General features: G+C 51.7%; 1 protein-coding gene across 1 annotated transcript in view; it reads left to right on the forward strand.

Moving 5' to 3' along the window:
- PEX6 (peroxisomal biogenesis factor 6) overlaps positions 1-24,990 on the forward strand; it is a 203,915-nt gene that overhangs the window by 173,283 nt on the left and 5,642 nt on the right. The window contains exon 14 of the mRNA XM_069236435.1: positions 12,658-12,774. Within this exon, the coding sequence (XP_069092536.1) occupies positions 12,658-12,774 (117 nt within the window). The remainder of the gene's footprint in view (positions 1-12,657; positions 12,775-24,990) is intronic.

Genomic DNA, 24,990 nt, shown 5'->3' on the forward strand with positions numbered 1-24,990 from the left:
TGGCTTCCCCCACCTTACCTGCCTGTTTGTGTCCACAGTCACACCTCTATGTGGCTGCCATAACCACAATCGCCTGTTCCTGTATGTGCCACAATCACACCTGTACGTGGTTTCCCCCGCCTTACCTGCCTGTGCCTTTGTGTCCACAGTCTGTCCCATGAATGGCTGCCCTCCGCCACACCTGCCTGTTCCTGTATGTGCCCCAGTTGCACCAGTACGTGGGTGTCCTCTTCCACACCCACCTGTTCCTGTATGTGCCACCATCACACCTGTACATGGCTTCCCCCGCCACACCCGCCTGTTCCTGTATGTGCCACAATCACACCTGTACATGGCTTCCCCTGCCACACCCGCCTGCTCCTGTATGTGCCACAGTTGCATCAGTACGTGGGTGTCCTCTGCCACACCTGCCTGTTCCTCTGTGTGCCACAGTCGCACCAGTACATGGCTGCCCTCACCATACCTAACCCTGGTCATATGTGTCTACAATTGCTACACTATGTGTCCACCACAACTGCCTGTTCCTGTATGTGTGAGTCACACCTGTACGTGGCTTCCCTCACATTACCTGCCTGTGCCTGTATGTGCCCACAGTCATACCTGTACATGGCTGCCATAACCACACCTGCCTGTTCCTGTGTGTACCTCAGTCACACCTGTACGTTTCTACTCTTACCACCTGCTTGTTCTTGTATGTACCCACAGTCGCACTCATGCTTGGCTGCTCTCAACACACCTGCGTGTTCTTGTATGTGCCCACAGTCGCTCTCATGCTTGGCTGCTCTCCCCATACCTGCGTGTTCTTGTATGTGCCCACAGTCGCTCTCATGCTTGGCTGCTCTCCCCATACCTGCGTGTTCTTGTATGTGCCCAAAGTCGTACTCGTGCTTGGCTGCTCTCACCACACCTGCGTGTTCTTGTATGTGCCCACAGTCGCACTCGTGCTTGGCTGCTCTCACCATACCTGCGTGTTCTTGTATGTGCCCACAGTCGCACTCGTGCTTGGCTGCTCTCACCATACCTGCGTGTTCTTGTATGTGCCCACAGTCGCACTCATGCTTGGCTGCTCTCACCATACCTGCGTGTTCTTGTATGTGCCCACAGTCGCACTCATGCTTGGCTGCTCTCACCATACCTGTGTGTTCTTGTATGTGCCCACAGTCGCACTCATGCTTGGCTGCTCTCACCATACCTGTGTGTTCTTGTATGTGCCCACAGTCGCACTCATGCTTGGCTGCTCTCACCACACCTGTTTGTTCTTGTATGTACCGAGAGTCGCACTCAAGCTTGGCTGCTCTCACCATACCTGCGTGTACTTGTATGTGCCCACAGTCGCACTCATGCTTGGCTGCTCTCACCATACCTGCGTGTTCTTGCATGCGCCCAGAGTCGCACCCATGCTTGGCTGCTCTCACCACACCTGCGTGTACTTGTATGTGCCCAGAGTCGCACTCATGCTTGGCTGCTCTCACCACACCTGCGTGTTCTTGTATGTACCGAGAGTCGCACTCATGCTTGGCTGCTCTCACCACACCTGCGTGTTCCTGCATGTGCCCAGAGTCGCACTCATGCTTGGCTGCTCTCACCATACCTGCGTGTTCTTGTATGTACCGAGAGTCGCACTCAAGCTTGGCTGCTCTCACCATACCTGCGTGTACTTGTATGTGCTCAGAGTTGCACTCATGCTTGGCTGCTCTCACCATACCTGCGTGCTCTTGTATGTGCCCAGAGTCGCACTCATGCTTGGCTGCTCTCACCATAACTGCATGCTCTTGTATGTGCCCACAGTCGCACTCATGCTTGGCTGCTCTCACCACACCTGCGTGTTCTTGTATGTACCGAGAGTCGCACTCATGCTTGGCTTATCTCACCATACCTGCGTGTTCTTGTATGTACAGAGAGTCACACTCAAGCTTGGCTGCTCTCACCAGACCTGCGTATTCTTGTATGTACAGAGAGTCGCACTCAAGCTTGGCTGCTCTCACCAGACCTGCGTGTTCTTGTATGTATCGAGAGTCGCACTCATGCTTGGCTGCTCTCACCAGACCTGTGTGTTTTTTTATGTGCCCACAGTTGCGCTCATGCTTGGCTGCTCTCACCACACCTGCGTGTTCTTGTATGTACCGAGAGTCGCACTCATGCTTGGCTGCTCTCACCACACCTGCGTGTTCTTGTATGTGCCCAGAGTCACACACATGCTTGGCTGCTCTCACCAGACCTGCGTGTTCTTGTATGTACCGAGAGTCGCACTCATGCTTGGCTGCTCTCACCATACCTGCGTGTTCTTGTATGTACCGAGAGTCGCACTCATGCTTGGCTGCTCTCACCACACCTGCGTGTTCTTGTATGTACCGAGAGTCGCACTCAAGCTTGGCTACTCTCACCAGACCTGCGTGTTCTTGTATGTACCGAGAGTCGCACCCATGCTTGGCTGCTCTCACCAGAACTGCGTGTTCTTTTATGTACCGAGAGTCGCACTCATGCTTGGCTGCTCTCACCATACCTGCGTGTTCTTGTATGTACCGAGAGTCGCACTCATGCTTGGCTACTCTCACCATAACTGCGTGTTCTTGTATGTACCGAGAGTCGCACCCATGCTTGGCTGCTCTCACCATACCTGCGTGTTCTTGTATGTACCGAGAGTCGCACTCATGCTTGGCTGCTCTCACCATACCTGCGTGTTCTTGTATGTACCGAGAGTCGCACTCATGCTTGACTGCTCTCACCATACCTGCGTGTTCTTGTATGTACCGAGAGTCGCACCCATGCTTGGCTGCTCTCACCAGAACTGCGTGTTCTTTTATGTACCGAGAGTCGCACTCATGCTTGGCTGCTCTCACCATACCTGCGTGTTCTTGTATGTACCGAGAGTCGCACTCATGCTTGGCTACTCTCACCATAACTGCGTGTTCTTGTATGTACCGAGAGTCGCACCCATGCTTGGCTGCTCTCACCATACCTGCGTGTTCTTGTATGTACCGAGAGTCGCACTCATGCTTGGCTGCTCTCAACACACCTGCGTGTTCTTGTATGTGCCCACAGTCGCTCTCATGCTTGGCTGCTCTCCCCATACCTGCGTGTTCTTGTATGTGCCCACAGTCGCTCTCATGCTTGGCTGCTCTCCCCATACCTGCGTGTTCTTGTATGTGCCCAAAGTCGTACTCGTGCTTGGCTGCTCTCACCACACCTGCGTGTTCTTGTATGTGCCCACAGTCGCACTCGTGCTTGGCTGCTCTCACCATACCTGCGTGTTCTTGTATGTGCCCACAGTCGCACTCGTGCTTGGCTGCTCTCACCATACCTGCGTGTTCTTGTATGTGCCCACAGTCGCACTCATGCTTGGCTGCTCTCACCATACCTGCGTGTTCTTGTATGTGCCCACAGTCGCACTCATGCTTGGCTGCTCTCACCATACCTGTGTGTTCTTGTATGTGCCCACAGTCGCACTCATGCTTGGCTGCTCTCACCATACCTGTGTGTTCTTGTATGTGCCCACAGTCGCACTCATGCTTGGCTGCTCTCACCACACCTGTTTGTTCTTGTATGTACCGAGAGTCGCACTCAAGCTTGGCTGCTCTCACCATACCTGCGTGTACTTGTATGTGCCCACAGTCGCACTCATGCTTGGCTGCTCTCACCATACCTGCGTGTTCTTGCATGCGCCCAGAGTCGCACCCATGCTTGGCTGCTCTCACCACACCTGCGTGTACTTGTATGTGCCCAGAGTCGCACTCATGCTTGGCTGCTCTCACCACACCTGCGTGTTCTTGTATGTACCGAGAGTCGCACTCATGCTTGGCTGCTCTCACCACACCTGCGTGTTCCTGCATGTGCCCAGAGTCGCACTCATGCTTGGCTGCTCTCACCATACCTGCGTGTTCTTGTATGTACCGAGAGTCGCACTCAAGCTTGGCTGCTCTCACCATACCTGCGTGTACTTGTATGTGCTCAGAGTTGCACTCATGCTTGGCTGCTCTCACCATACCTGCGTGCTCTTGTATGTGCCCAGAGTCGCACTCATGCTTGGCTGCTCTCACCATAACTGCATGCTCTTGTATGTGCCCACAGTCGCACTCATGCTTGGCTGCTCTCACCACACCTGCGTGTTCTTGTATGTACCGAGAGTCGCACTCATGCTTGGCTTATCTCACCATACCTGCGTGTTCTTGTATGTACAGAGAGTCACACTCAAGCTTGGCTGCTCTCACCAGACCTGCGTATTCTTGTATGTACAGAGAGTCGCACTCAAGCTTGGCTGCTCTCACCAGACCTGCGTGTTCTTGTATGTATCGAGAGTCGCACTCATGCTTGGCTGCTCTCACCAGACCTGTGTGTTTTTTTATGTGCCCACAGTTGCGCTCATGCTTGGCTGCTCTCACCACACCTGCGTGTTCTTGTATGTACCGAGAGTCGCACTCATGCTTGGCTGCTCTCACCACACCTGCGTGTTCTTGTATGTGCCCAGAGTCACACACATGCTTGGCTGCTCTCACCAGACCTGCGTGTTCTTGTATGTACCGAGAGTCGCACTCATGCTTGGCTGCTCTCACCATACCTGCGTGTTCTTGTATGTACCGAGAGTCGCACTCATGCTTGGCTGCTCTCACCACACCTGCGTGTTCTTGTATGTACCGAGAGTCGCACTCAAGCTTGGCTACTCTCACCAGACCTGCGTGTTCTTGTATGTACCGAGAGTCGCACCCATGCTTGGCTGCTCTCACCAGAACTGCGTGTTCTTTTATGTACCGAGAGTCGCACTCATGCTTGGCTGCTCTCACCATACCTGCGTGTTCTTGTATGTACCGAGAGTCGCACTCATGCTTGGCTACTCTCACCATAACTGCGTGTTCTTGTATGTACCGAGAGTCGCACCCATGCTTGGCTGCTCTCACCATACCTGCGTGTTCTTGTATGTACCGAGAGTCGCACTCATGCTTGGCTGCTCTCACCATACCTGCGTGTTCTTGTATGTACCGAGAGTCGCACTCATGCTTGACTGCTCTCACCATACCTGCGTGTTCTTGTATGTACCGAGAGTCGTACTCATGCTTGGCTGCTCTCACCACACCTGCGTGTTCTTGTATGTACCGAGAGTCGCACCCATGCTTGGCTGCACGCCACCACACCTGCGTGTTCTTGTATGTACTGAGAGTTGCACTCATGCTTGGCTGCTCTCACCAGAGCTGCGTGTTCTTGTATGTACCGAGAGTCGCACTCATGCTTGGCTGCGCTCCACCACACCTGCATGTTCTTGTATGTACTGAGAGTTGCACTCATGCTTGGCTGCTCTCACCAGAGCTGCGTGTTCTTGTATGTACCGAGAGTCACACTCATGCTTGGCTGCTCTCACCACACCTGCGTGTTCTTGTATGTACCGAGAGTCGCACCCATGCTTGGCTGCTCTCCCCATACCTGCGTGTTCTTGTATGTGCCCAAAGTCGCACTCGTGCTTGGCTGCTCTCACCACACCTGCGTGTTCTTGTATGTGCCCACAGTCGCACTCGTGCTTGGCTGCTCTCACCATACCTGCGTGTTCTTGTATGTGCCCACAGTCGCACTCGTGCTTGGCTGCTCTCACCATACCTGCGTGTTCTTGTATGTGCCCACAGTCGCACTCATGCTTGGCTGCTCTCACCATACCTGTGTGTTCTTGTATGTGCCCACAGTCGCACTCATGCTTGGCTGCTCTCACCACACCTGTTTGTTCTTGTATGTACCGAGAGTCGCACTCAAGCTTGGCTGCTCTCACCATACCTGCGTGTACTTGTATGTGCCCACAGTCGCACTCATGCTTGGCTGCTCTCACCATACCTGCGTGTTCTTGCATGCGCCCAGAGTCGCACCCATGCTTGGCTGCTCTCACCACACCTGCGTGTACTTGTATGTGCCCACAGTCGCACTCATGCTTGGCTGCTCTTACTACACCTGCGTGTTCTTGTATGTGCCCACAGTCGCACTCATGCTTGGCTGCTCTCACCACACCTGTTTGTTCTTGTATGTACCGAGAGTCGCACTCAAGCTTGGCTGCTCTCACCATACCTGCGTGTACTTGTATGTGCCCACAGTCGCACTCATGCTTGGCTGCTCTCACCATACCTGCGTGTTCTTGCATGCGCCCAGAGTCGCACCCATGCTTGGCTGCTCTCACCACACCTGCGTGTACTTGTATGTGCCCACAGTCGCACTCATGCTTGGCTGCTCTTACTACACCTGCGTGTTCTTGTATGTACCGAGAGTCGCACCCATGCTTGGCTGCACGTCACCACACCTGCGTGTTCTTGTATGTACTGAGAGTTGCACTCATGCTTGGCTGCTCTCACCAGAGCTGCGTGTTCTTGTATGTACCGAGAGTCGCACTCATGCTTGGCTGCGCTCCACCACACCTGCATGTTCTTGTATGTACTGAGAGTTGCACTCATGCTTGGCTGCTCTCACCAGAGCTGCGTGTTCTTGTATGTACCGAGAGTCACACTCATGCTTGGCTGCTCTCACCACACCTGCGTGTTCTTGTATGTACCGAGAGTCGCACCCATGCTTGGCTGCTCTCCCCATACCTGCGTGTTCTTGTATGTGCCCAAAGTCGCACTCGTGCTTGGCTGCTCTCACCACACCTGCGTGTTCTTGTATGTGCCCACAGTCGCACTCGTGCTTGGCTGCTCTCACCATACCTGCGTGTTCTTGTATGTGCCCACAGTCGCACTCGTGCTTGGCTGCTCTCACCATACCTGCGTGTTCTTGTATGTGCCCACAGTCGCACTCATGCTTGGCTGCTCTCACCATACCTGTGTGTTCTTGTATGTGCCCACAGTCGCACTCATGCTTGGCTGCTCTCACCACACCTGTTTGTTCTTGTATGTACCGAGAGTCGCACTCAAGCTTGGCTGCTCTCACCATACCTGCGTGTACTTGTATGTGCCCACAGTCGCACTCATGCTTGGCTGCTCTCACCATACCTGCGTGTTCTTGCATGCGCCCAGAGTCGCACCCATGCTTGGCTGCTCTCACCACACCTGCGTGTACTTGTATGTGCCCACAGTCGCACTCATGCTTGGCTGCTCTTACTACACCTGCGTGTTCTTGTATGTACCGAGAGTCGCACTCATGCTTGGCTGCTCTCACCACACCTGCGTGTTCCTGCATGTGCCCAGAGTCGCACTCATGCTTGGCTGCTCTCACCACACCTGCGTGTTCTTGTATGTACCGAGAGTCGCACTCATGCTTGGCTGCTCTCACCACACCTGCGTGTTCCTGCATGTGCCCAGAGTCGCACTCATGCTTGGCTGCTCTCACCATACCTGCGTGTTCTTGTATGTACCGAGAGTCGCACTCAAGCTTGGCTGCTCTCACCACACCTGCATGTTCTTGTATGTACTGAGAGTTGCACTCATGCTTGGCTGCTCTCACCAGAGCTGCGTGTTCTTGTATGTACCGAGAGTCACACTCATGCTTGGCTGCTCTCACCACACCTGCGTGTTCTTGTATGTACCGAGAGTCGCACCCATGCTTGGCTGCTCTCACCATACCTGCGTGTTCTTGTATGTGCCCACAGTCGCACTCGTGCTTGGCTGCTCTCACCATACCTGCGTGTTCTTGTATGTGCCCACAGTCGCACTCATGCTTGGCTGCTCTCACCACACCTGCGTGTACTTGTATGTACCGAGAGTCGCACTCATGCTTGGCTGCTCTCACCACACCTGCATGTTCTTGTATGTACTGAGAGTTGCACTCATGCTTGGCTGCTCTCACCATACCTGCGTGTTCTTGTATGTGCCCACAGTCACACCCATGCTTGGCTGCTCTCACCATACCTGCGTGTTCTTGTATGTACCGAGAGTCGCACCCATGCTTGGCTGCTCTCACCAGAACTGCGTGTTCTTTTATGTACCGAGAGTCGCACTCATGCTTGGCTGCTCTCACCATACCTGCGTGTTCTTGTATGTACCGAGAGTCGCACCCATGCTTGGCTGCTCTCACCATACCTGCGTGTTCTTGTATGTGCCCACAGTCGCTCTCATGCTTGGCTGCTCTCACCATACCTGCGTGTTCTTGTATGTGCCCACAGTCGCACTCGTGCTTGGCTGCTCTCACCATACCTGCGTGTTCTTGTATGTGCCCACAGTCGCACTCATGCTTGGTTGCTCTCACCACACCTGCATGTACTTGTATGTACCGAGAGTCGCACTCATGCTTGGCTGCTCTCACCACACCTGCATGTTCTTGTATGTACTGAGAGTTGCACTCATGCTTGGCTGCTCTCACCATACCTGCGTGTTCTTGTATGTACCGAGAGTCGTACTCATGCTTGGCTGCTCTCACCACACCTGCGTGTACTTGTATGTACCGAGAGTCGCACCCATGCTTGGCTGCACGCCACCACACCTGCGTGTTCTTGTATGTACCGAGAGTCGCACTCATGCTTGGCTGCTCTCACCACACCTGCGTGTTCTTGTATGTACCGAGAGTCGCACTCATGCATGGCTGCTCTCACCACACCTGCGTGTTCTTGTATGTACCGAGAGTCGCACTCATGCTTGGCTGCTCTCACCACACCTGCGTGTTCTTGTATGTGCCCAAAGTCGCATCCATGCTTGGCTGCTCTCACCACACCTGCGTGTTCTTGTATGTACTGAGAGTCGCACTCATGCTTGGCTGCTCTCACCACACCTGCGTGTTCTTGTATGTGCCCAAAGTCGCATCCATGCTTGGCTGCTCTCACCACACCTGCGTGTTCTTGTATGTACCGAGAGTCGCACTCATGCTTGGCTGCTCTCACCACACCTGCGTGTTCTTGTATGTGCCCACAGTCGCACTCATGCTTGGCTGCTCTCAACACACCTGCGTGTTCTTGTATGTACGTAAAGTCGCATCCATGCTTGGCTGCTCTCACCACACCTGCGTGTTCTTGTATGTACGTAAAGTCGCACCCATGCTTGGCTGCTCTCACCACACCTGCGTGTTCTTGTATGTGCCCAAAGTCGCATCCATGCTTGGCTGCTCTCACCACACCTGCATGTTCTTGTATGTACTGAGAGTTGCACTCATGCTTGGCTGCTCTCACCATACCTGCGTGTTCTTGTATGTGCCCACAGTCGCACCCATGCTTGGCTGCTCTCAATACACCTGCGTGTTCTTTTATGTACCGAGAGTCGCACTCATGCTTGGCTGCTCTCACCACACCTGCGTGTTCTTGTATGTGCCCAAAGTCGCATCCATGCTTGGCTGCTCTCACCATACCTGCGTGTTCTTGTATGTACGTAAAGTCGCATCCATGCTTGGCTGCTCTCACCAGACCTGCGTGTTCTTGTATTTACGTAAAGTCGCATCCATGCTTGGCTGCTCTCACCACACCTGCGTGTTCTTGTATGTACGTAAAGTCGCACCCATGCTTGGCTGCTCTCACCAGACCTGCGTGTTCTTGTATGTACGTAAAGTCGCATCCATTCTTGGCTGCTCTCACCAGACCTGCGTGTTCTTGTATGTACGTAAAGTCGCATCCATGCTTGGCTGCTCTCACCACACCTGCGTGTTCTTGTATGTACGTAAAGTCGCACCCATGCTTGGCTGCTCTCACCAGACCTGCGTGTTCTTGTATGTACGTAAAGTCGCATCCATGCTTGGCTGCTCTCACCAGACCTGCGTGTTCTTGTATGTACGTAAAGTCGCACCCATGCTTGGCTGCTCTCACCAGACCTGCGTGTACTTGTATGTACCGAGAGTCGCACTCATGCTTGGCTGCTCTCACCACACCTGCATGTTCTTGTATGTACTGAGAGTTGCACTCATGCTTGGCTGCTCTCACCACACCTGCATGTTCTTGTATGTACTGAGAGTTGCACTCATGCTTGGCTGCTCTCACCATACCTGCGTGTTCTTGTATGTGCCCACAGTCGCACTCATGCTTGGCTGCTCTCACCACACCTGCGTGTTCTTGTATGTACGTAAAGTCGCACCCATGCTTGGCTGCTCTCACCATAACTGCGTGTTCTTGTATGTACTGAGAGTTGCACTCATGCTTGGCTGCTCTCACCACACCTGCGTGTTCTTGTATGTACTGAGAGTTGCACTCATGCTTGGCTGCTCTCACCAGACCTGCGTGTTCTTGTATGTACTGAGAGTTGCACTCATGCTTGGCTGCTCTCACCACACCTGCGTGTTCTTGTATGTACCGAGAGTCGCACCCATGCTTGGCTGCTCTCACCAGAACTGCGTGTTCTTTTATGTACCGAGAGTCGCACTCATGCTTGGCTGCTCTCACCATACCTGCGTGTTCTTGTATGTGCCCAGAGTCGCACTCATGCTTGGCTGCTCTCACCACACCTGCGTGTTCTTGTATGTACGTAAAGTCGCACCCATGCTTGGCTGCTCTCACCACACCTGCATGTTCTTGTATGTACGTAAAGTCGCACCCATGCTTGGCTGCTCTCACCACACCTGCGTGTTCTTGTATGTACGTAAAGTCGCACCCATGCTTGGCTGCTCTCACCACACCTGCGTGTTCTTGTATGTACCGAGAGTCGCACTCAAGCTTGGCTGCTCTCACCACACCTGCGTGTTCTTGTATGTACAGAGTCTCGCACTCAAGCTTGGCTGCTCTCACCATACCTGCGTGTTCTTGTATGTACCGAGAGTCGCACTCATGCTTGGCTGCTCTCACCACACCTGCGTGTTCTTGTATGTACCGAGAGTCGCACTCATGCTTGGCTGCTCTCACCACACCTGCGTGTTCTTGTATGTACCGAGAGTCGCACTCATGCTTGGCTGCTCTCACCACACCTGCGTGTTCTTGTATGTGCCCACAGTCGCACTCATGCTTGGCTGCTCTCACCACACCTGCGTGTTCTTGTATGTACCGAGAGTCGCACTCATGCTTGGCTGCTCTCACCACACCTGCGTGTTCTTGTATGTGCCCAGAGTCACACACATGCTTGGCTGCTCTCACCAGACCTGCGTGTTCTTGTCCGTGCCCACAGTCACACTCATGCTTGGCTGCTCTCACCATACCTGCGTGTTCTTGTATGTATAGAGAGTTGCACCCATGCTTGGCTGCTCTCACCACACCTGCGTGTTCTTGTATGTGCCCAGAGTCACACACATGCTTGGCTGCTCTCACCAGACCTGCGTGTTCTTGTCCGTGCCCACAGTCACACTCATGCTTGGCTGCTCTCACCATACCTGCGTGTTCTTGTATGTATAGAGAGTCGCACTCATGCTTGGCTGCTCTCACCATACCTGCGTGTACTTGTATGTACCGAGAGTCGCACTCATGCTTGGCTGCTCTCACCACACCTGCGTGTTCTTGTATGTACAGAGAGTTGCACTCAAGCTTGGCTGCTCTCACCAGACCTGCGTGTTCTTGTATGTATCGAGAGTTGCACTCATGCTTGGCTGCTCTCACCAGAACTGCGTGTTCTTGTATGTACCGAGAGTCGCACCCATGCTTGGCTGCTCTCACCAGACCTGTGTGTTTTTTTATGTGCCCACAGTTGCGCTCATGCTTGGCTGCTCTCACCACACCTGCGTGTTCTTGTATGTGCCCACAGTCGCACCCATGCTTGGCTGCTCTCACCACACCTGCGTGTTCTTGTATGTACTGAGAGTTGCACTCATGCTTGGCTGCTCTCACCACACCTGCGTGTTCTTGTATGTACGTAAAGTCGCACCCATGCTTGGCTGCTCTCACCACACCTGCGTGTTCTTGTATGTACGTAAAGTCGCACCCATGCTTGGCTGCTCTCACCACACCTGCGTGTTCTTGTATGTGCCCACAGTCGCACTCATGCTTGGCTGCTCTCACCACACCTGCGTGTTCTTGTATGTACGTAAAGTCGCACCCATGCTTGGCTGCTCTCACCACACCTGCGTGTTCTTGTATGTACGTAAAGTCGCACCCATGCTTGGCTGCTCTCACCACACCTGCGTGTTCTTGTATGTGCCCACAGTCGCACTCATGCTTGGCTGCTCTCACCACACCTGCGTGTTCTTGTATGTACGTAAAGTCGCACCCATGCTTGGCTGCTCTCACCACACCTGCGTGTTCTTGTATGTACGTAAAGTCGCACCCATGCTTGGCTGCTCTCACCACACCTGCGTGTTCTTGTATGTGCCCACAGTCGCACTCATGCTTGGCTGCTCTCACCACACCTGCGTGTTCTTGTATGTACGTAAAGTCGCACCCATGCTTGGCTGCGCTCCACCACACCTGCGTGTTCTTGTATGTACGTAAAGTCGCACCCATGCTTGGCTGCTCTCCACCACACTTACCCGTACCTGTATTTGCCAATATTCACTCCACTGCTTGATTACCACCCACCACAGCTACTCACCTTTGCCTGTACTTGTCCACAGTTGCACCCATGAGTGGCTGTCCTCTGCACCCTGTGCTTGTATGTGCGCACAGTAGTACCTGCGGGTGGCTGCCCACCACCACACCACCTATGTGCCTGCCTACATTAATGTACCCGTCCTCGTTCTCTGTCCCCTTTGAAGGGACACAGCCGAGATAGCTGCAGCTTTCATGGGACTGAGATCAGTGTGTTATAGTCGGAGCGTCTAAGGGAGGGAATGCTGCTTTAAATCAATGCGATTATTTTACCAGGTTGTGGGTGGTAAGAAAGTTGCTGCCCTCTTTGAACACGTTGGTCTTCCCTCTTCTCACAGGGTGGTGTCTCAGCTTCTGGCTGAGCTGGACGGCCTTCATTCAACTACTGATGTCTTTGTCATTGGCGCCACCAACAGGCCAGACCTGCTGGACACGGCGCTACTGCGACCCGGAAGGTAGGTCTGCTCTAAGAGTAGGACACCTCCTCTACAGTGGAGTCTGAGGCACAGTATTGCGTCAATGTGAGAATTTGCCATAGTGGTTATTTTATGATTTTGTGCTAAACGTACCTCTCTTGTAACTAATCCCAAAATATTTTACATGTTGTGAGGAAATGCTGTTTAATGTACAGTGAGATTGTGAGACCTCACCGTGTTATAAACTCATGAACCCGTCTTGCGTCCAGTCGGGCTCGTTTGTAAAACCTTAGCTCACCCCTGGGTAGCAGGGGCTTCGAGCAGCAAGGCCTAAATAAAGGAACAAGTGCAAAGCATTGAGAAGTACCAAAGCAATAAGAACAACAGAAATCCTACACCAGTTTGTAGAACTAGATCGTATTTGTGTGATTTTTTTTACAAACCAAAACAATCCCCCAGAAGGATCCGGAGATATGCATTTCAAGTAAATAATAAACCACTGCTTTTCATTCAAATCGCAAACAAGCATTGGAAACTACCAAGGTTAGTGGTTACTTTGAAAACTTTTGTAAAGTTGTGTTTGGCTACTCCGGGCCATTTTGGGTGGCCAACTCCAGGTGGGAGGACATCCAGAGGAGCCCAGTAAGACTCCGCAGGAGAGTTACCTTGCAGTCTCCAGTCAATTTCCAGGCTCTGGGGGAAAATCACCAAAGGTATCAATGGAGTGGTCCTGATGCAAGCGATACAGGATGCTGAAGATGCTGTGGATGCTGATCCAGTGACAGGGGTCTTCCTGGTGCCACCCCTAGGCCCACAAACACAGTGGGGTGACTTTGATGTCGCTGTCCCTCAAAGTCCTTGTGAAGTCCAGCCAAAAAACAGTTGCTACTGGTCTCTGGTCACAGCAAAACCTGTGGTTCCCTTTCAACTGTGGCTAGTGTCCATCTTGGGTGACCAAAGTGCACTTTGACCACTCTTGCAGTCCAGCAGACTCGACTGCAACTTTTGAGTCTCAGGGTTCGGTCTCCCAGGCTGCTTTTCGGCAGTCAGCCGGGAGCAAGTGATTTTTGTTACCAATCCTTCCAAGGCAGCTTCTTCAGTGTTTGTGGCCCTGGAGGTGTAACAAGAAGTCAGCCAACCGACTCTTTGAGGTCACCTCTTCTGTCTGGGGCTTGGGGGTGACTAATTCTAGAGCAGGGCACTACAACCACAGCCCTCTCTTTGCTAGCCCAAGGAGCAGCAGATGCAGTCCAGTCTTGGTGCAGCCTCTCTTTGCCAGGCCCAAGGAGCAGCAGATGCAGTCCAGTCTTGGTGCAGCCTCTCTTTGCCACGTCCAGTGAGCAGCAGATGCAGTCCAGTCTTGGTGCAGCCTCTCGTTGCCAGGTCCAGGGAACAGCAGGTGCAGTCCAGTCTTGGTGCAGCCTCTCTTTGCCAGGTCCAGAGAGCAGCAGGTGCAGTCCAGTCTTGGTGCAGCCTCTCTTTGCCAGGTCCAGAGAGCAGCAGGTGCAGTCCAGTCTTGGTGCAGCCTCTCCTTGCCAGGTCCAGGGAGCAGCAAGGCAGTCCAGTCTTGGTGCACCCTCTCCTTGCCAGGTCCAGGGAGCAGCAGGTGCAGTCCAGTCTTGGTGCACCCTCTCCTTGCCAGGTCCAGGGAGCAGCAGATGCAGTCCAGTCTTGGTGCAGCCTCTCTTTGCCAGGCACAAGGAGCAGCAGATGCAGTCCAGTCTTGGTGCAGCCTCTCTTTGCCAGGTCCAGGGAGCAGCAGATACAGTCCAGTCTTGGTGCAGCCTCTCTTTGCCAGGCCCAAGGCGTAGCAGGTGCAGTCCAGTCTTGGTGCAACCTCTCGTTGCCAGGTCCAGAGAGCAGCAGATGCAGTCCAGTCTTGGTGCAGCGTCTCTTTGCCAGGCCCAAGGCGCAGCAGGTGCAGTCCAGTCTTGGTGCAGCCTCTTTGCCAGGTCAGGGAGCATCAAGGCAGTCCAGTCTTGGTGCAACCTCTCTTTGCCAGGTCCAGGGAGCAGCAGGTGCAGTCCAGTCTTGGTGCAGCCTCTCTTTGCCAGGTCCAAGGAGCAGCAGGTGCAGTCCAGTCTTAGTGCAGCCTCTCATTACCAGGTCCAGGGAGCAGCAAGGCAGTCCAGTCTTGGTGCAGCCTCTCTTTGCCAGGTCCAGGGAGCAGCAAGGCAGTCCAGTTTTGGTGCAGCCTCTCTTTGCCAGGTCCAGGAAGCAGCAGATACAGTCCAGTCTTGGTGCAGCCTCTCTTTGCCAGGCCCAAGGCGCAGCAGGTGCAGTCCAGTCTTAGTGCAGCCTCTCTTTGCCAGGTCCAGGGAGCAGCAGGTGCAGTCCAGTCTTGGTGCAGCCTCTCTTTGCCAGGTCCAGGGAGCAGCAGGTGCAGTCCAGTCTTGGTGCAGCCTCTCTTTGCCAGGTCCAGGGAGCAGCAGGTGCAGTCCAGTCTTGGTGCAGCCTCTCCTTGCCAGGTCCAGTGAGCAGCAGGTGCAGTCCAGTCTTGGTGCAGCCTCTCCTTGCCAGGTCCAGTGAGCAGCAGGTGCAGTCCAGTCTTGGTGCAGCCTCTCCTTGCCAGGTCCAGGGAGCAGCAGGTGCAGTCCAGTCTTGGTGCAGCCTCTCTTTGCCAGGTCCAGGGAGCAGCAGGTGCAGTCCAGTCTTGGTGGTGCAGCCTCTCTTTGCCAGGTCCAGAGAGCAGCAGGTGCAGTCCAGTCTTGGTGCAGCCTCTCTTTGCCAGGTCCAGGGAGCAGCAGATACAGTCCAGTCTTGGTGCAGCCTCTCTTTGCCAGGCCCAAGGCGTAGCAGGTGCAGTCCAGTCTTGGTGCAGCCTCTCTTTGCCAGGTCCAGGGAGCAGCAGGTGCAGTCCAGTCTTGGTGCAGCCTCTCTTTGCCAGGTCCAGAGAGCAGCAGGTGCAGTCCAGTCTTGGTGCAGCCTCTCATTACCAGGTCCAGGGAGCAGCAGGTGCAGTCCAGTCTTGGTGCAGCCTCTCTTTGCCAGGTCCAGGGAGCAGCAGATGCAGTCCAGTCTTGGTGCAGCCTCTCTTTGCCAGGTCCAGGGAGCAGCAGGTGCAGTCCAGTCTTGGTGCAGCCTCTCCTTGCCAGGTCCAGGGAGCAGCAGGTGCAGTCCAGTCTTGGTGCAGCCTCTCATTACCAGGTCCAGGGAGCAGCAGGTGCAGTCCAGTCTTGGTGCAGCCTCTCCTTGCCAGGTCCAGGGAGCAGCAGGTGCAGTCCAGTCTTTAGTGTGGCCTCTCTTTGCCAGGTCCAGGGAGCAGCAGGTGCAGTCCAGTCTTGGTGCAGCCTCTCTTTGCCAGGTCCAGGGAGCAGCAGGTGCAGTCCAGTCTTGGTGCAGCCTCTCTTTGCCAGGTCCAGGGAGCAGCAGGTGCAGTCCAGTCTTGGTGCAGCCTCTCTTTGCCAGGTCCAGGGAGCAGCAAGGCAGTCCAGTCTTGGTGCAGCCTCTGTTTGCCAGGTCCAGGGAGCAGCAGGTGCAGTCCAGTCTTTAGTGTGGCCTCTCTTTGCCAGGTCCAGGGAGCAGCTGGTGCAGTCCAGTCTTGGTTCAGCCTCTCTTTGCCAGGTCCAGAGAGCAGCAGATGCAGTCCTTCTTGAGTCCTGTCTATGGTACAAATGTGATCTGAGATCTGGGTGCCAGGTGTGCCACTTCTATGCCCACAACTTGCTCTAGGGTTGCGGTGACTACTTGCCAATGGACTACCAGACTCCCCTCCTCCTAATGACGAATTCCTGCAGTATGAGGCGTCTAGCTATTCCAGAGTGCAATATTCTGCCCACTTCCAAAATGGCAGAACCCGTCTCTTGTTGTGCGGAACGTGGTAACCCTCCCTAGAGGTGTGGCTACCTAGGGGGTACACGCCCATGCCAAAACCGGCTCAGCAACTGTTTTCCTCTCACTGTCCCTGAGGTAGGCCTGTCTACCAGAGCAAAAGCGCCCCCTTTCTCGTGTGTGTCCCCCATTTGCCCTCCTAAGGCAGCTTCCCGTTTGGAGCTCCCCTTTTGGGCTCCCACCTTGTGTGTCTTCCTGCCAGCGAGAGGTGACGCCTCTTCCATCGGTCGAACTGTGTTTCCTTTCCTGGGTGGAGTTCATGGCGCTCCCCAGAGTGGCGGAAGGGTGTCTTATGGCCAGCGTCTACGAAGGGCCGCTGGAAAGTGGCCAGCAGACTGACAACTTACTATGTTGCTTTTTACTCAACAGTTGCAATAAATTTAGCTTATATAACAATTCTTTTGATGCCTCGAAATGCCAGCGTTAGTTGCCCCATTCTGAGGTTAGCACAGCTGAGCCATCAGCGTGTGACTCTGTGCTCGCCAATGGGCCTTGTAGCTTTTCCACAGTAACAACGATAATTTATTTAAAATACATGAAGCATTTCCTTACACCAGTAAGTCCTACAATCATAAGAAAACCTGTAGAAAGTATAAAACTATTGTCTTTGTGGTTTTTGATCAGAATTCAAATTATAATTAATTTATATCCTGCTTATTAACTCAATTTGTTAAAAGCCGCATTCAGAGAGTACCTTCCTGTCAAGCCCTTAGAGGTGTAGAAGGGACCAGGCGCCTGCCTGGCGCTCTGGTTGTTGTGACGGGTGCGCAGTGTCGGTGCGAGCTGTGCCCTCAGGAACGTAGTAACGAGCACCGGTGATATCTGTCCGGATCTGGAGCACGGTACACACCAGATGGATTAAACAGCACAGACGCTTGGTTATTTACAGGGGCTTTAGGTCTGGCTAGAGACAAATTTCATATAATCACCAACAAGGGGCTTATGCTGTTAACCTGATTTGTTTCGACGGTCCCTTATAGTCCATTGCTAAACTCTTAAAAGAAACTGTGATCCTTGTGGGGTCGAAGGAACCTGTCAGGCGTTTCTTACCCATCCGCAGATGTATGCACTTGTGGGACAGCAGTGTTAGTACTTACACAAACCTGCCAGACAGTCTCTCATTTCTGAAGGTGAAATAGCAGAGCCCCACCTAACTCTCGGAATTACTACACATAGATATTGACATTTTATAATGTATTAGATTTTATTATGTGCTATTCTCATATGAATCAGGTAAATTGGAATTTTTATAAATCTAATAAACATCTCAGTGTTCAAAAATGAAATACAGATGAAAGCTGAACACACCCAAGCCCTGGTCACCATAGAGCCCCCAACTGTGGCACGTTTCTTCATCATTGGCCTCTCTTCATTGGTTAGTAGTACAACAAGGAGTCCAAGTCAGATTACTATGTCTGACCTACAAAACACTTTATTTAAACTGAAAGTGCCCTCTGGGTCAGAGATTCTCATGTTGTCAACCGAGTCGCAGGTTAGGATCGGCTGACAGAGGCTTGGTGCAAGTTCCACATTTTTCTTGTAAACCTTTGGAGTGTCCAGCGTTCTCCGTGGCTGCCGTGACACTGTGCAAAGCATTGCCACCGTCTGTCAGACTGCTCCCGTTTGTACTGCAGTTTAGAAAAACTTTAAAGACACTAAGGGGGTCATTCTGACCCTGGCGGTCACCGACCACCAGGGCCAACGACCGCGGAAGCACCGCCAACAGGCTGGCGGTGCTTCCTGGGCCATTCTGACCGCGGCGGTAAAGGCGCGGTCAGAAAAGGGGAACCGGTGGTTTACCGCCGGTTTACCCCTGGCCCAGGGAATCCTCCATGGCGGCGCTGCTTGCAGCGCCGCCATGGGGATTCCGACCCCCTTCCCGCCATCCTGTTCCTGGCGGTTTTTACCGCCAGAAACAGGATGGCGGGAACGGGTGTCGTGGGGCCCCTTGGCTTCTTACGATGGTGGCCAGTGGGGTCATGTAGAGGTTGAAGAGGGTGGAACTCGGCGACGATCCTTGGGGGACGCCGCAGCGGATCTTGGTGGCTTCCGAGAGGAAGGGGGGGAGGATTTGAATTCATCCAGTAAACAGTTCCCAATTAAAAACTAATAAGGCTGATAAAGGGGGCATCTGTGTCATGTGCCCATCCTGTTTAATTGTTTTGGGCTCAGAGGTGACTCTGTTAACCCGCACGCAGGCCTGAGGTGGAATGGGATGAGATAGCTGGTACCAACCATGTCCCAAACCTTATGATAAACCCTAAGGTGTGAATTCTATTCCTCGGAAACTTCCAGTCAACTTTGAACTCCTTTTCCACATTTAAGAGGAGTAACAGTGTGTTCGATGGCATCTGTCGCTGTAGATACACATGGTATGCATGAGCTCGCCATCTGGTGTTGGGTCGGAGTGTTACAAGTTGTTTTTCTTCGAAGAAGTGTTTTCGAGTCACGGGACCGAGTGACTCCACCTTCTGTGCTCATTGCGCATGGGCGTCGACTCCATCTTCGATTGTTTTCTTTCCGCCATCGGGTTCGGACGTGTTCCTGTCGCTCCGAGTTTCGGAACGGAAAGTTAGCTGAAGACGGAAGATTTTCGACGGTATCGTTGCGATCCGGTTAGAGATAGACACATACGACGACGCGTTCAACATCGAAGCGCCTCGGTGCCCTTCGGGGTAGATTTCGGCACCCCGTCGGGGCCTAGTCGGCCCGACCGCGTGGAGGACAACGCCGATGGATCGGACCCCGTTTCGATTCTGCCCCGAATGCCACAACAAATATCCTTATACGGACCTACACTCGGTCTGTAATCTGTGCCTGTCACCCGAGCACAGCGAAGAATCCTGTGAGGCCTGTCGGGCGTTCCGGTCCCGAAAAACTCTGCGCGACCGTCGAGCGAGAAGACTCCAGATGGCGTCCACGCCAAAAGAGCGTCCACAGTTCGAGACAGAAGAGGAACAGGAGGAATCCTTTTCCATCCAGGATTCAGACTCCGACGAGCTACACTCTACAAGAACTGTGAGTAAGACGTCGAGATCAAACCTTAAAAAAGGAAAGAAGGCCCAGGGGACGCCACTGCCAACCGGCCATGGCTCCACCCAAATTCTCGGTGACCAACAATCGGCACCGAAAAAGGCCCATTCAGTGTCGAGATCGTCCGACTTCGGTCGAGACACCGGCACGCAGCCTCCTCGGGACCGAGAGAGTGCTAAACAGAAGCATCGACACCGAGAGTTCGGTGTCGACACCGATCGACGCCGAGACAGTGGCGCCGAAGAACATAGAGGCCAAGAATTTTCGGCACAGAAAAAGAGGAAGGTTACCTCGGAGCCGAAAAAACAATCGACAGGGCTTTCGGAGCCGAAAAAAGCGACATCAGACCCTGTTTCTGGCTCCTATACCGAAGAGCATTCTATGTCTTCTCAAATGAAGAAACATAGATTTGAACAAGAACTGCAATCCACTGACGTGGATCACACGCAAAAGCGTATCTTTATTCAGCAGGGGACTGGGAAGATCAGTACCCTCCCACCTGTCAAACGAAAGAGAACGCTTCAGTTTACTCCTCAGCAACAAACAACACAAAAGGTAACACCTCCTCCCTCGCCTCCACCTGTAACTCCGGCTTCGCCAACTTACACCCCGTCACATTCGCCAGCTCACACCGCCATGAGCCACGACGACCAAGATCAGGATGCGTGGGACTTGTACGACGCACCAGTGTCTGATAACAGCCCAGACACATACCCAACTAGGCCATCACCACCGGAAGACAGCACAGCCTACTCGCAAGTGGTGGCTAGAGCAGCTCTATTCCATAATGTGGAACTACACTCGGAACAAGTAGAGGATGATTTTTTATTTAACACCCTCTCCTCAACCCACAGCTCCTACCAAAGCCTGCCGATGCTCCCAGGCATGCTACGCCATGCAAAGGACATTTTCAAGGAGCCAGTTAAAAGTAGGGCAGTGACGCCTAGGGTGGACAAAAAGTATAAGGCGCCTCCTACGGACCCTGTCTTCATCACCTCTCAGCTGCCACCAGACTCTGTGGTGGTAGGGGCTGCCAGGAAACGGGCAAACTCACACACTTCTGGGGATGCACCTCCCCCAGATAAAGAAAGTAGGAAGTTCGATGCAGCCGGGAAGAGGGTTGCTGTCCAAGCAGCAAACCAGTGGCGCATCGCAAATTCACAAGCGCTGCTAGCGCGATACGACAGAGCCCACTGGGATGAGATGCAGCATCTCATTGAACATCTCCCAAAAGATCTGCAAAAAAGAGCAAAACAGGTTGTTGAGGAGGGTCAAAACATTTCCAACAATCAAATACGCTCCTCCATGGATGCAGCAGACACGGCCGCAAGAACCATTAATACGTCGGTTACCATCCGTAGGCACGCATGGCTCAGAACGTCTGGATTCAAGCCAGAAATTCAACAGGCAGTGCTTAACATGCCAGTAAACGAGAAACTTCTGTTCGGTCCGGAGGTCGACACAGCTATAGAAAAGCTCAAGAAGGACACTGACACTGCCAAGGCCATGGGCGCACTCTACTCCCCGCAGAGCAGAGGATCTTATAACACCTTCCGCAAAACACCTTTTAGAGGAGGGTTTCGGGGTCAGGCCACACAAGCTAGCACCTCACAGTCCGCACCGCCCACCTACCAGGGACAGTACAGGGGAGGTTTTCGGGGCCAGTATAGAGGGGGGCAATTCCCTAGGAATAGGGGAAGATTTCAAAGCCCCAAAACCACTACCAACAAGCAGTGACTCACATGTCACACACCCCTCCCACACAACACCAGTGGGGGGGAGGATACGTCAATATTACGAAGCATGGGACAAAATAACTACAGACACATGGGTCCTAGCAATTATCCAGCATGGTTATTGCATAGAATTCCTGCAATTCCCTCCAGACATACCACCAAAATCACAAAATTTAACAAAATACCATTCACAGCTTCTAGAGATAGAAGTTCAAGCACTACTGCAAAAAAATGCAATAGAATTAGTACCAAGCACACAAATAAACACAGGAGTTTATTCACTGTACTTCTTGATACCAAAAAAGGACGAAACACTGAGACCAATTCTAGACCTCAGAGTAGTAAACACATTCATCAAATCAGACCACTTTCACATGGTCACACTACAAGAAGTGTTACCATTGCTCAAAAAACACGACTACATGACAACCCTAGACCTCAAGGACGCATATTTCCATATACCAATACATCAATCACACAGGAAATATCTAAGGTTTGTATTCAAAGGAATACATTACCAATTCAAAGTATTGCCTTTTGGTTTAACAACCGCTCCAAGAGTATTCACAAAATGCCTAGCAGTAGTCGCTGCACACATCAGAAGGCAGCAAATACATGTGTTCCCGTATCTAGACGACTGGCTAATCAAAACCAGTTCGCTCACACAATGCTCAAACCACACAAATCAAGTCATACAAACCCTCTACAAACTAGGGTTCACCGTCAACTTTGCAAAATCAAACATTCTGCCAAGCAAAGTACAGCAATATCTAGGAGCCATAATAGACACGACAAAAGGAGTAGCAACGCCAACTCCACAAAGGATCCACAATTTCAACAGGGTCATTCAACACATGTCTCCAAACAAAACAATACAAGCAAGAACAATACTACAGCTCCTAGGCATGATGTCCTCATGCATAGCCATTGTCCCAAACGCAAGACTGCACATGAGGCCCTTACAACAGTGCCTAGCCTCACAGTGGTCTCAAGCACAGGGTCACCTTCTAGATCTGGTGTTGCTAGACCGCCAAACTTACCTCTCGCTTCTATGGTGGAACAGTATAAATTTAAACATAGGGCGGCCTTTCCAAGACCCAGTGCCAGAGTACGTAATAACAACAGATGCTTCCATGACAGGGTGGGGAGCACATCTCAATCAACACAACATAAGAGGACAATGGAACATACATCAAACAAAACTGCATATAAATCATCTAGAATTATTAGCAGTTTTTCAAGCACTAAAAGCTTTCCAACCAATCATAACCCACAAATACATCCTTGTCAAAACAGACAACATGACAACGATGTATTATCTAAACAAACAAGGAGGAACACATTCAACGCAGTTAAGCTTGTTAGCTCAAAAAATATGGAAGTGGGCAATCCACCATCAGATTGGTCTAATAGCACAGTTTATTCCGGGGATCCAGAATCAGCTGGCAGACAATCTCTCTCGAGATCACCAGCAAGTCCACGAATGGGAAATCCACCCACAGATTCTGTACACCTACTTCACACTCTGGGGAACACCACAAATAGACTTATTTGCAACAAAAGAGAACGCAAAATGCCAAAACTTCGCGTCCAGATACCCACACAAGCAATCCCAAGGCAATGCCCTATGGATGAACTGGTCAGGAATATTTGCTTACGCTTTTCCTCCTCTCCCTCTCCTTCCTTACCTAGTAAACAAATTGAGTCAAAACAAACTCAAACTCATTTTAATAGCACCAACTTGGGCAAGACAACCCTGGTACACAACACTGCTAGATCTGTCTGTAGTACCACACATCAAACTGCCCAACAAACCAGATCTGTTAACGCAACACAACCAACAGATCAGACACCCGGACCCAGCATCGCTGAATCTAGCAATCTGACTCCTGAAATCCTAGAATTCGGACACTTACAACTTAGCCAAGAGTGTATGGAAGTCATAAAGCAGGCCAGAAGGCCATCCACTAGACACTGCTACGCAAGTAAGTGGAAAAGATTTGTTTGGTACTGCCATCATAATCAGATACAACCGCTAGATGCAACTCCAAAACATATAGTAAATTACTTGCTCCATTTACAAAAAGCAAAGCTAGCCTTCTCTTCTATTAAAATACACCTTGCAGCAATATCTGCATACCTGCAAACTACCTATTCAACTTCCTTGTATAGGATACCAGTTATCAAAGCATTTATAGAAGGGCTTAAAAGAATTATACCACCAAGAACACCACCTGTTCCTTCATGGAACCTAAACGTGGTTCTAACAAGACTCATGGGCCCACCTTTCGAACCCATGCACTCTTGCGGAATACAATTCCTAACCTGGAAAGTTGCCTTTCTCATCGCCATTACATCTCTAAGAAGAGTAAGTGAAATTCAAGCGTTCACAACACAAGAGCCTTTTATACAAATACATAAAAATAAGGTCGTCCTACGACCTAATCCAAAATTTTTACCAAAAGTTATTTCACCATTCCATCTAAATCAAACGGTAGAACTACCAGTATTTTTCCCACAGCCAGATTCTGTGGCTGAAAGAGCACTACATACATTAGATGTCAAAAGAGCATTAATGTACTACATTGACAGAACAAAGAACATCAGAAAAACTAAACAGCTATTTATTGCATTCCAAAAACCTCATGCAGGTAACCCAATATCAAAACAAGGTATAGCCAGATGGATAGTTAAATGCATCCAAATCTGCTACCTTAAAGCAAAAAGACAACTGCCCATTACTCCCAGGGCACATTCAACAAGGAAAAAAGGTGCTTCAATGGCCTTTTTAGGAAACATCCCAATGCAGGAAATATGTAAGGCAGCCACTTGGTCTACGCCTCACACATTCACCAAACACTACTGTATAGATGTGCTATCCGCACAACAAGCTACAGTAGGTCAAGCTGTATTAAGAACTCTATTTCAGACAACTTCTACTCCTACAGGCTAAACCACCGCTTATGGGGAACTAACTGCTTACTAGTCTATGCATACCATGTGTATCTACAGCGACAGATGCCATCGAACTGAAAATGTCACTTACCCAGTGTACATCTGTTCGTGGCATCAGTCGCTGAGATTCACATGGACCCACCCACCTCCCCGGAAGCCTGTAGCAGTTCAGAAGTTACCTTCAATTTTGTACATTTGTATATATTACTTAATCCTTTAATAGGTACATACTTACATTTTTCATTGCGCGGGCACTATTACTATAGTACAACTCCTACCTCACCCTCTGCGGGGAAAACAATCGAAGATGGAGTCGACGCCCATGCGCAATGAGCACAGAAGGTGGAGTCACTCGGTCCCGTGACTCGAAAACACTTCTTCGAAGAAAAACAACTTGTAACACTCCGACCCAACACCAGATGGCGAGCTCATGCATACCATGTGAATCTCAGCGACTGATGCCACGAACAGATGTACACTGGGTAAGTGACATTTTCATTTTACGAGAAAGCTGGCCTTTCTCTACGATCAGGCGGGTGTTTTGGTATTGTCACCACATTGGAGTTCTGCTATAAATCTTGACTGGTCCAGATTAAGCATGCAGGTAGCACCCAGCTCAGTCTGGCTGCTAGAATAACCATAAACAACTCAGCTTTTAGAATGAGGAGGGGTATTTACCTGGTTCCATTAGGATAGCATT

The sequence above is a fragment of the Pleurodeles waltl genome, chromosome 5, assembly GCF_031143425.1.
Source record: "Pleurodeles waltl isolate 20211129_DDA chromosome 5, aPleWal1.hap1.20221129, whole genome shotgun sequence".
Taxonomy (NCBI): domain Eukaryota; kingdom Metazoa; phylum Chordata; class Amphibia; order Caudata; family Salamandridae; genus Pleurodeles; species Pleurodeles waltl.